Source organism: Trichomycterus rosablanca, chromosome 26 (genome assembly GCF_030014385.1).
Source record: "Trichomycterus rosablanca isolate fTriRos1 chromosome 26, fTriRos1.hap1, whole genome shotgun sequence".
Lineage (NCBI taxonomy): Eukaryota > Metazoa > Chordata > Actinopteri > Siluriformes > Trichomycteridae > Trichomycterus > Trichomycterus rosablanca.
The window spans coordinates 15,205,795-15,218,171 of NC_086013.1; the positions used below are offsets into that span (position 1 = coordinate 15,205,795).

Genomic DNA, 12,377 nt, shown 5'->3' on the forward strand with positions numbered 1-12,377 from the left:
ATCCTGACAGGGACATTTACATTACCCTGAATTATCCATATTTAAATCTGGGCAACAGTTGGTGCATTCGGTAGCGTTTTTAACTTACAGCAAGAAGAGCTTTTGGAGTTTGCATGTTCTCCCCGTGTTTTCTCCGGGTGCACCGGTTTCTTCCTACAAGACCAAAGACATGCAGTCCGGTCATTTGGAGCTACTAAAATTGCTCTAAAAGTGAATGTGTGTGTGTGTGTGTGTGTGTGTGTGTGTGTGTGTGTGTGTGAATATGTGTGTGGGTGTTTCCTGTGAATGAATCAGACCCACCGCAACCCTGACCAGGATAAAGCCATGGTAAAGAATACATTGTTTGGTCAATCAATCATGATGTTCCCCCTCCACGACTTTATATATATATAAATTATATAACTATATAATGCCGTGAAATAATAATTATTGAAATAAATAAAGTATCGTTTTATAAGATTATTTAATCCACATCATGAAGTATTATCCTTGTTTCTACACTCACTGTCCATTTTATCAGCTCCACTTAACATATAGAAGCACTTTGTAGTTCTACAATTACTGACTGTAGTCCATCTGTTTCTCTACATGCTTTGTTACTACATGCTTTCACCCTGTTCTTCAATGGTCAGGACCCCCACAGGACCACCACAGAGCAGGTATTATTTAGGTGGTGGATCATTCTCAGCACTGCAGTGACACTGACATGGTGGTGGTGTGTTAGTGTGTGTTGTGCTGGTATGAGTGGATCAGACACAGCAGCGCTGCTGGAGTTTTTAAATACAGTGTCCACTCACTGTCCACTCAATTAGACACTCCTACCTAGTTGGTCCACCTTGTAGATGTAAAGTCAGAGACGATCGCTCATCTATTGCTGCTGTTTGAGTCGGTCATCTTCTAGACCTTCATCAGTGGTCACAGGACGCTGCCCACGGGGATATTTTTGGTTGGTGGACTATTCTCAGCCCAGCAGTGACAGTGTGGTGTTTAAAAACTCCAGCAGCGCTGCTGTGTCTGATCCACTCATACCAGCACAACACACACTAACACACCACCACCATGTCAGTGTCACTGCAGTGCTGAGAATGATCCACCACCTAAATAATACCTGCTCTGTGGTGGTCCTGTGGGGGTCCTGACCATTGAAGAACAGGGTGAAAGGGGGCTAACAAAGCATGCAGAGAAACAGATGGACTACAGTCAGTAATTGTAGAACTACAAAGTGCTTCTATATGTTAAGTGGAGCTGATAAAATGGACAGTGAGTGTAGAAACAAGGAGGTGGTTTTAATGTTATGGCTGATCTGTGTATCGCCGCTACAACATTCGGAATACTGTTGAACCTGTCCACAAATGCTAAACTGTAAAATATGTTATTCACGTCTGCTTTGCATCTCCATTTTCACAACATTTTGTGTATTGTATGTGAACAAGCAGTTGGTTTTGGTTTTGTCCGCACGAGCACTTGATTAGCGCCCTGTTTAATCCAAACCATTAGCTCGACCTCAAATTAGCACCTTATTCTTCCACACAAACTAAGTGAGGCGATCTCAGGTGCCGCGCGATGGATGTGAGGCGTTTCCGCAGGCGTGTTGATGCATATTACAAGCGATTTTGCCATGCGGACTCTTGTTGCTTTAGTACATTTGAGAAAATAAGTCATTTTCTTCACAGCTGCGCCGCTCTCTTTTTGTGCTGATGAACAATAAAGAAGCCATTACAGCAACTCCGCCGGCTTTAAATAGCTACGCTGAGGCGGCTGCGTGTCATTTTGAATGTTCCGTAGCTCACACGACTTTCAGGCCAGAGCAGGACAGAAGAATTTAGAAAATGTTTCCTCACTTTTACTTTCCTTGATTCATATTTGTTTATTAAAGCCAAATCAGGGTGCAGGCTGACATAGTGCTGTTTCTGCTAACAGGAGGAGCAGGAACGTTTTACTGGAGCTACACGGTAACCAGCTAATTTGATATAACTGAGTCCACTTGGGGAGCACAAAAGAAAGCCGAAAGTTGATAAAAAGAAGGACTAATGGCTGTCTGGACTCCATTTGTGAACAATAGCCTCTTTAACCTTAAGCACTTAATTGCTTTTTTTTTAGCACTTAAAGCACTTGAAGTACTTGAAGCGTACGACACGGCCTGATGAGAAAAGCCTCTTTATAATTATTTAATTCGGTTATTTTTATCTACCTCCTATCTGCTTATCTGTTCCTTATCTGTGCACTCGTGTGTGCAGTGAGGGGCAAAGGAAACTTTTAATGTAATAAACGTACAGATTGTACATTGTTATTAAATATCTTACCCTTGATGAACTGTTCGGATTATAAGTGTTTACGTTACAACTCGGCCAGTTTGTGGGGCATCGAAAAATCTGACTTCTGACTTCAGAGGGTTTTCATGGGGTACCTCTTGATAGGAAACTCGTTTTCCCATAAAACCAGCACGTCTTGAAAAAAAAAGTATTTTTTACTGATTGACTTACTCATTTATGACCATGTTTACTTTATATTTACTAAGTTCTGGTGTTGCTCAATAGATTTGTACACTAGAAGGTGGAATATGTCCATAATGGGGGATAAAACTCTGACACTGTATTGTTTCAAACCCCAATTGGGGTCTAGGATGGGTACCAGGATTATGGTTGGGGTTCTCAGGCTACTGTAGTTCAGACGACCCTAAAACTCTCATAGTGGGAACAAATACAAACCCTTGGTATATAGACCACTTGGCTGATATTACCGAGCCTTGAAATACAGTATAGATATAGAACAGAACACTGGAAGATATGGCGCAGTGGTAGCCTAGTGGGTAGAACTGTGGGTTACCAACTAGAAGGTGGTGGGTTTAAATCCTGGTTCTGCCATGAGGCCACTGTTGGGTACTTCCAAACAAGCTGAGATATGCGAATAAAGAAGTTTTGGGACTGTGATGTTCTATAGGAGGTCGTGTTTATGTTCCTGAAAAGAAAAAGCAACAGAAGGCAAAATCCAGGAACTTAAAGATGAGGAAACTACAAATAATTGGACTCTCAGTCCTTTTCAGTTCTTTTCTTTCTCACATGGGACTCTGTAACTTTACTAAAATACACTAAATATATTAACAAATAGGAAATGGTATATAGACCATATAAATAAGGTGTTTCATATACCCTAGATTATACTTATCCTTACAAACATGAGACCCTGAGAATGTTGGGTATTTAAAAAGTAGAATGGGAATATAGGGCACCTGAAGCATTAGGCATTGCAAATTACAATGAGAACACAGAGCACTTGTAACATAGAGCTGAGGGGAAATTAGGACCACCATATGATGCTGGAAATTGTAGAGGTTTTAGGAGTCAGAGGTTTCAGGACCCTGTAAAGGTCAGGAACTAGAACATAGAGCTTTGCAGACATTGGGGTTTGGAACTCTGGGATTATGGGGCACTGTACCTATATATTGTTAAGGATACCCATTAAACACAGGACTTTCATAGGAATTTTGGTAACAGGAAAACACGACTCTGGAAATGTAGGAACCTTAGAAAAACTGGGATTGTAGGGCACTAAGAATATATGGGGTGTTGAAGCATAGGACCCTGAAACCAAAGTTTTGGAATCATAAGGTTTTAGGATTAAAGAACCTTAGCATTATACATAGATGTCAGAGGTCCTATTACTTTGTGAGCATTGAAAAGATGCACCCAGGGTAAATAAGGATTTTGGAGACAGTAGGAATAACCTGGACTCTCTTCTTAGGCATAAGATTCTGGAGTTCTAAGGACTTAATTTCATAGATTCGTAGGGCACATGAAGTACAGCGGATTGAACACAGAGCACTGGTGACACGAAGCCAAATACACTGGGAAGGAAACACGGGACTGCATGAGCGTTCGAGCAGGTAAATATACGTCTCCGGGACTGTAGGGAACTGGAAACCCAGGGCGTCGGGAGTCTATTAGATGGATGAGATGTCATTTATAATGGCGCTTGCCTTGAGGTGCCTCAGATCCCGTTCACTTGAGCTGCATAGCTGAGGATTGAAGCCCAGCGGGACCGAGAGCTTGTTGCTACTTTTTTTCACTTTCATCCTTCAGAGGCAGATGCTACACAAGACCCGCAGATCCACAGGGAACGCCAACGCCGCGCCCATGAGAGCCCATATAAAATGTTAGAAATACAAGGCTACATTCAGTCTGACACAATCGGATGTTTTTACTTGGCTGGGTGGCTGAAGTAAAAACATTCTCTTTTTGTAATGAGACAGTAATTAGATGATACCGTCAAGGGTTTGTTTTGGGAGCGTGATGCTCTACAGGAGGTCGTGTTTTATGTTCCTGAAAACAAAAAAAAGCAACAGAAGGCAAAATCCAGCCCGGTAAATTACAGATGTGACGGTTTTCTATATTTTTCTACCATAAATTAACATTTTTATGCAGCTCGCTGGGCACTCGCACTTCTTTAGATAGATTTTACAAGCAGACAGACCAAGAACAAATAAAATATGCCAAACAAAAACGTCAGACAGGATGTATTTATATACAAAGATATATTGCAGAAGCAGAATCCAATACAAAAGCATCATGTATTAACATTTTGTGGTCTCTGTTTTCTCTAATGAAGTACCAGGCACGCCAGACGTGGCATAGACGTACAAACCTAAAAGGGTATTTTTACTGATTGACTTATTAATTGATAACCATGTTTACTTTACACACTAAGTTCTGGTGCTACTCAAGATGTTTGTACACTAGAAGGTGGAATACACTGACCAGGCATAACATTATGACCACTGACAGGTGAAGTGAATAACACTGATTATCTCTTCATCACGGCACCTGTTAGTGGAGGGGATATATTAAGCAACAAGTGAACATTTTATCCTCAAAGTTGGTATCGATGCTTTGGTGACGAGTCGATACCTTTGACCCCCCTAAACTCCACTATACCCACCGTCACTAGAGACCTTGTCAGCACGGACGTGGAAAGACGCTGTTTAAATCAGGAGATGAAACCTTGTTGTTTTTCTTGACTGCTCCTTTAACTCGGCGGTGAGGGATTCTCCGTATCAGCCAGCGTCAGACAGGCAGCGTCTGTGTTCGCTGGGTCATAACGTTCATTCCCCAAGTGAGAGTGTGTGTGCTAGTGTGAGAATAAAGTGTCTGACATGAACGTGAACGCCTGAGAGAGCAACATCGCAGGTGTGAAAACAGCATCCAGAGGTTCGGACTGAACACACACACACACACACACACACACACACACACACACACACACACACACACACACACACACTATACGGACAAAAGTATTGGGACACCCCGTCTAATTTTTGAATTCATGTCTTTCAGCTACAACAATTGATAACAGGTGTAACAGGGCAATTGTAGCCTAGTGGTTAAGGTACTGGACTAGTAATCAAAAGGTCACTGGTTCAAGCCCCACCACTGCCAGGTTCTCACTGTTGGGCCCTTGAGCAAGGCCCTTAACTCTCAATTGCCTAGACACTATACTGTCACAGTATTGTAAGTCGTTTTGGATAAAAGTGTCTGTTAAAGGCCTACATGCTATATGCTTCCAACTTTACAGCAACAGTTTAGGGAAGGTCCGTTTTTGTTCCAGCATATCTGTGTCCCTCCCCTGTGCACAAAGCAAGCTCTATAAAGACATGAAAGAAAGCTCAATTTAAAGAAATCCAGTGTCCAGCACAGAGCCCTGACCTTTTAACAGCTTTGGGATGAATTGGAACATCAACTAAGTATGAGTTCTTTATAGAAAGTAGAAAAATGCTGACCTGAGACAAATCTTTCAATATGAATTAATGGTAGCATTTATAAACACTTAGATACCTTAGTAGGTATTTTACAGACTCTTTAATGCTTGATTCACTATATGGCCAAAAGTACCTGGACACCTGACCACAAGCTTACTGGACACCAGATTACAAAACCATGGGCAATAATATGACCCCTCTGTTAGGAGATGATATATGGATGGATGGATGGATGGATGGATGGATAGATGGATGGATGGATGGATGAATGGATGGATGGATGGATGGATGGATGGATAGATGGATAGATGGATGGATAGATAGATAGATAGATAGATAGATAGATAGATAGATAGATAGATAGATAGATAGATAGATAGATAGATAGATAGATAGATAGATAGATAGATAGATAGGACGAGTTTGTAATGTTGGATGAAAAGGCCTGGCTCACAGTCTACATTCCGATTTATCCCAAAGGTGTTCAGTAGGGTTAAGGTCACGGCTCCATGCAGGTTACTTTTTGAATGTCTCAAAATACAAGATAGTATGTGCTTAAAATGTTATACATCCAGCAGTGTTAGTTTATAAGTGACAGTGGAGGCCTAGAAGGTAGAGTATCTAGGTGGACTATCATTTGGATGACTGTTGGTTCAAATCCAGCCTTTGCTATGCAGTCACTGTTGGGCCCTTGAGCAAGGCCCTTAATCCTGTCTGCTCCAGAAGTGCTGGATTAATTAAAATAATTAATTGTGGTATACACGTGTAGATGTATATATGACAAATACATACATTATTATTATTGTTATTATTATTATTCATTTGGAGGGGTGTCCAAATACTTTTGGCCGTTCGTTTCACACCTGGCTTGTTTTTATTTATTTGTGGGGGCTTTAGTAAATGCAGTGCATTGTGGGTACGCTGTACACATCAGTCATGGCTAACGTTAGCATGCACTGCTGAGCCGTGTGTTCTCATCGCTACATTGATGTTGGGCTGTGTCTCATTTCTCAATACTGCTCGTTCATTCATGCTTCCTCTGTAACGTTGAACTGTGATGACTGAAGCTGTTCTAGTCTGTGATCTTCATCTCTCTCTTCTTTCTCTTCTTCCTGCTCTTCTCTCTCTTTTTCTTTCCTTCTGTTTTTGTTTTATTGTTTACGCACCTATTGGTTGGTTTTGCTCCCTTCCTCCCTGCTTACCCTCCCTGCTGGATGTTTCCGACTCCCCTAACCCTCCTGTCGTCTCTCTTCTTTATTCTTTTCTCCTTTTCTCATCTCGTCTTGTTGTAATTTCATTTTTTCTGCTTTGCCTTTTCTCTTTTTTCTTCTTTATTTGGCTTTCTGTCATTTTCTGTCCTTATTTATTTTTTATGCCATTATTTTCATCCTTTAATTTTCTTGCCCGTTCCTCCTCTTTCCCCTTATTTCCTTTCTTAACTTCTCTTTCTCTTCTTTCCTCTTTCCTTCCTCTCCCCCCTGTTTTTTCTCCCCCCCTCTCTCCTCCTCCCTCCTCTCTCCCTCCCTGTATATGACTAATGGGTCAGAGGGCACCCCAGCCGTCCATCCCTCTGCTCCCTCCGTACCCCACACTCCTTCGTTGACTTACTCCTCTCCTCCCCCACCAGTTGTCCCGAGCCCAGCCGTCCTCCCCTCCTCCCCCCGGGACGTGACCCCCGTCCTCGTCTCCAGCCGCTTCGTGCGCCTCTCCTGGCGCCCCCCGGAGGAAGCCCGCGGCACCGTGCTTACCTACGGAGTCTTTTACTCGCAGGAGGGCGTCAACAGGTACGTCCAGAGTCTAAATCTTTGCTTTATAAATAAATAAAGAAGTGATTGTGTTGATAAATAGGTGCAGGAACACACTGGTAATCTGGAATTCGACTTGACCCCCTGTCCTTCTGATCTCCTTATTAGAGCTTAGGAAATTAAACAAGGTGTTTGGAGTCGCATCAGGTGCTTAATTAACAGCTGCCGACCACTGTTGGTGTTTTATTGACCAAAATAAACCATATAAATATATATGGGACCGTAGTAGCCTAGTAGCTAGAGCTTTAGGCTATCAATCGAGAGGTTGAGAGTTCAATTCCCCGCTCTGCCATGCATTTCGTTGTACTACATTTACATTATTTAGCAGACGCTTTTATCCCAAGCGCCCTACAATTTTGACTGATACAGTTTTGAGCAATTAAGGGCAATGGTGGGGCGTTCTATATTACAATTTGATTGATTTTCCAATTTTGATTGGAAGTGTTTTTTCCAATAAAAATAATCCACTGTAACCTTTTTGGGGTGCCACTAGGGTGGTATCATTAAGGTGGTATTTTCTAGGGGGCATCTTTTATAGTTTGATTAATTTTACTATAATTTTAAAAATAAATACCAGGCACATATACGGCATTTAGCAGACGCTTTTATCGAAATCGACTTACAGTACTGTGACAGTATATTGTCCTAGCAATTGAGGGTTAAGGGCCTTGCTCAAGGGCCCAACAGTGGAACCTGGCAGTGGTAGGGCTTAAACCAGCGACCTTTGCATTACCAGTCCAGTACCTTAACCTTAAGAGCAGTTTCTTTACTCTTAACTTCTTTCTTTTTTAAGCTTCTTTATTCTTTAGTGTTTTTTCCAGCTCATTTACTTTATCTGTACTGTAATAAAACGTGGATTTAAAGCCAGTGGATTAATCAGTGCAGGTAAATGTGCTGATGTAAATGAGATGATTATTTTCCTGATGTTCCAGATGTCGCAGATGAGGATTAGGATTAAAACCACTGAAGCGTATCTGTATTATAAAGTGATCTAACCCTTCACTGTACTCTTTATCCTATTACATCCTATTACAGGCTGCTGCTGCTGTGGCTTTAGTGGTAAACAATTTGCTCTTTATGACTCCCAGTCTGTCCGAGTTTATAAACTCTGAACTCCTAAATGAAGTCCTCGTTTATCTTTATGTTAAAACAGTCGAGGGCCTCACTACTGTGTTGTAGACTTTTCCTTTAACCAGTCAGTCCTGCCACTCTATGCATTAAGAAATGACTTGTGCACTAATTGTTCTGTTATAAATTAAAATCTGCTTGATCCCGGGTAACACGGCAGGCCTGAAGGCACTCGGGTGTATCTCAGCTCTGCTATCAGCCGGCCGGGCGCCTACACGGACACATGATTGGCTGTGTGTCTGTAGGATGAAGGATGAAAAGGTGAAAAGAAGCGATCTGTGTTTCAGTGATACTTGTTGCAGGGGGTGCATCACAGACTCGACCCTCCTCTATCGGGGTTTGGGTGACCGCAGCGAGGAAAGGGAGATAAGCTCTAACCGGAAAGACTGAATTGGGTGAAAAAGGGGAGAAACAATAAAGGAAACGTTTTATTGAAATGAATCTTTGTGTTTTCCTGCTGTAGAGAACGCTCGGTGAATGTGACAGAGCCGGAGAGTCTGCAGCTGACGGTGAACAACCTGAAGCCCGAGGCGGTGTACACCTTCAGGGTTATCGCCTACAATGAGCAGGGGCCGGGAGAGAGCTCCAAGCTAATCCGCCTTTCCACACAGCCTGAGCGTACGTACCCAGCATGCATTGTGGTGAACTGAATCATGAATCATGTTGTGGGATGTTTGTACAGTGTGGTTCAGCATAATTGATGGTAAAGCTGCTCTTACAGTTTCAGTTCTGACCTCTACTTTCTGATTACTGTCTTAAAGATGAAGCGTAATTACAGGACCAAACAAGGTTTGAATTTTAAAATCTCCGCCTGGTGACTTAAGAGATGAAAGAAACTGTAGAGACTGAAATATGTGGACTGTTTTCCACCGTAGTAAATATCGAGTCTGATGGTTGCAGCATCAGCGGTGTGGTTACACCTACGTAGCAAACAACTCATCCATCTGTGCCATGTCAACAACGTTTGGCTAGAAAAAAATTTACCACATCACACGCTCGTAAAGTGTGAAGTCATTCTGTATCATGACAAATTCAATGCAAACAAATAATAAATAAGAACTTTATTTATTCCTAAGGAAATTATTGTGCTGAAACTTGTACAGATAGAATAAAGTAGAATATAGAATAAAAATAAAAGACACATAGATAAAATAAAAGATAACTTAGTAGGGATAGTTAAGGTAAAAAATACCTTGAAATAGAACATGGAATACCAAATGCTAGTTCATTATAATTGAAGAGGAACTTCAGAGAACCATATCAAATGTTAAGCCTACTTCCAAACTATTTCTTTTGAAGATATGTATTTTAGATTAAAATGGATGGACGGACAGACAGACAGACAGACAGACAGACAGACAGACAGACAGACAGACAGACAGACAGACAGATAGATAAATAGATAGATAGACAGTCAGATAAAGATAGATAGATATACAGACAGACAGACAGACAGACAGAGAGACAGAAAGATAGATAGATAGATAGATAGATAGATAGATAGATAGATAGATAGATAGATAGATAGATAGATAGATAGATAGACATACGGACAGACAGACAACAGACAGACAGACAGACAGACAGACAGACAGACAGACAGATAGATAGATAGATAGATAGATAGATAGATAGATAGACAGACAATTATAAATAGATAGATTCATTGTGAGAATCCAGCCCAAAACTGTGGTGAAGTAGACCAGAGACTTCATGTATCGGTGGTGGCTGCCACTAGTCTGTGGATTAGGGTTGGTAAAAGTGTCAGAAGGATTAAGGAAATATAGGAAAGAAAACATGACAAAATGAGAAGAAGCTGATATGAACTAAATATAACTTCTGTCAACATCCAGACTGACCTCCCACCGCTCCTGCGTACGTATTTCCTCGAATTGGCTCCGACCTTTAGTACCGAAAGTATGATTCCGACATCGGCTCCTCACCTTTTTAATGAGGCTCTGTGGGGATGTTGAACAGCTTGACCTTTTCCTGATACCGCAGGGACTAGCTTTTTGCCTATAGCCCTCGCTTTGTACACGAGTAGCCTGACAAGAGAAACAGTGTGAGGAACATCACATCGCCGTGCTAGGAGCACTCGGCTTTACAATGCTCGTGTTTTTTTAGCATTACTACGTCCCTCAGTCTCTCCTTTCATTTCTTTTTTAATCATTTATCAGTTTAGTTGTTATTTTTGTAGCTCGGCGGGCATCAGTACGGTGCCCTTTATGTCAAGATCCTCATAGTGTTAAATATGTGCATAAAATAATCGGACCAAGCACCTGACCCTGATGCACTCCTCCACTGGTGCGGATGTGAAAATTGACCTTGACTATGAATCTTTAGTTTAAGCAGTGATTTAAATGACTGACTGGGTTAAAATTTTAGATATTTTTCAGTGCTTGATCATTGAAATGAATGACACGATCAAGTGAGGGTGGTGTGAAAAATGCTTTTAAAGACGTAGAAATGACAGTGACTTAGAAATTAGATTCTGAATTTAATATCAACCAAGAAAGAAGTCAAAAGAAGTCCTTATGTCCAGGAAACTACATTAATAAATCGTCCAAACGAGGACATCAAGCTCAGTCCCTGTCCAGTCACCTCTCAAACAGGTCGTTTTTATTTCTTTTCTCTCTCATTATTAACTATTATGTACTTTTGTTTGTGTGTGTGTTTGGTGGAAGCAGTGCAGGTTCCAGGTCCGGTGGAGAACCTCCAGGTCGAGGCCATGTCCCCAACCTCCATCCAGGCCTCGTGGGATCCTCCAGCATACTCCAACGGCCCCATTCAAGGCTACCGACTACTCTGGACCGAGACCTCCACCGGCAAAGAGCAGGTCTGGTTCTATCAACGACTTCAGCTTGCTTTGTGCTTTGCCATGTGAGCTGCCATCATCGGGTATCTGGAGACAGATTTGGGCTTATATTGATTATTAAAACAATAAAATCAGTGTAGATCAGTACGTCTGCTGAATAGATTAGTATATCCAGGCTGCTTCATGCCCAGGTTCATTTTTTAATTAATGAAGATAATGGAAAGTGCCTGCGTGCATTTCATACCTCCAAGGTTGTCAGGTTTTTCTTGTTTGCCGCTCATGAGCCATGACGATTCATTTGCTTTCTAGCTTCCTTTTTTTTGCTGGATTTATTTATTTTTGCTAGATATTCAGCTTTATTTCTTTGGAATTGTTCACGAAGACAGTGGTAGCTCTGTGGGTAAGGTCATTTAGGGAATTTCAAACCCTGTGCCAGCCAAATAAAAAGGGTCGTGGAGAAAAATTATTATAATTAAATAAAAAAATTTATCAAGCACTTAAACGGGAAATCAGCCATAACATTAAAACCACCTCCTTGTTTCTACACTCACTGTCCATTTTATCAGCTCCATTTACCATATAGAAGCACTTTGTAGTTCTACAATTACTGACTGTAGTCCATCTGTTTCTCTACATGCTTTGTTAGCCCCCTTTCATGCTGTTCTTCAATGGTCAGGACCCCCACAGGACCACCACAGAGCAGGTATTATTTGGGTGGTGGATCATTCTCAGCACTGCAGTGACACTGACATGGTGGTGGTGTGTTAGTGTGTGTTGTGCTGGTATGAGTGGATCAGACACAGCGCTCTCTGTCACTGCTGGACTGAGAATAGTCCACCAACCAAAAATATCCAGCCAACAGCGCCCCGTGGGC

At 41.7% G+C, this 12,377-nt stretch overlaps 1 protein-coding gene across 1 annotated transcript in view; it reads left to right on the top strand.

The window, feature by feature from the left end:
• Positions 1-12,377, top strand: part of dcc (DCC netrin 1 receptor) — a 240,103-nt gene that overhangs the window by 160,175 nt on the left and 67,551 nt on the right. The window contains exons 10-12 of the mRNA XM_062989210.1: positions 7,383-7,539; positions 9,152-9,306; positions 11,376-11,524. Of these exons, the coding sequence (XP_062845280.1) occupies positions 7,383-7,539; positions 9,152-9,306; positions 11,376-11,524 (461 nt within the window). The remainder of the gene's footprint in view (positions 1-7,382; positions 7,540-9,151; positions 9,307-11,375; positions 11,525-12,377) is intronic.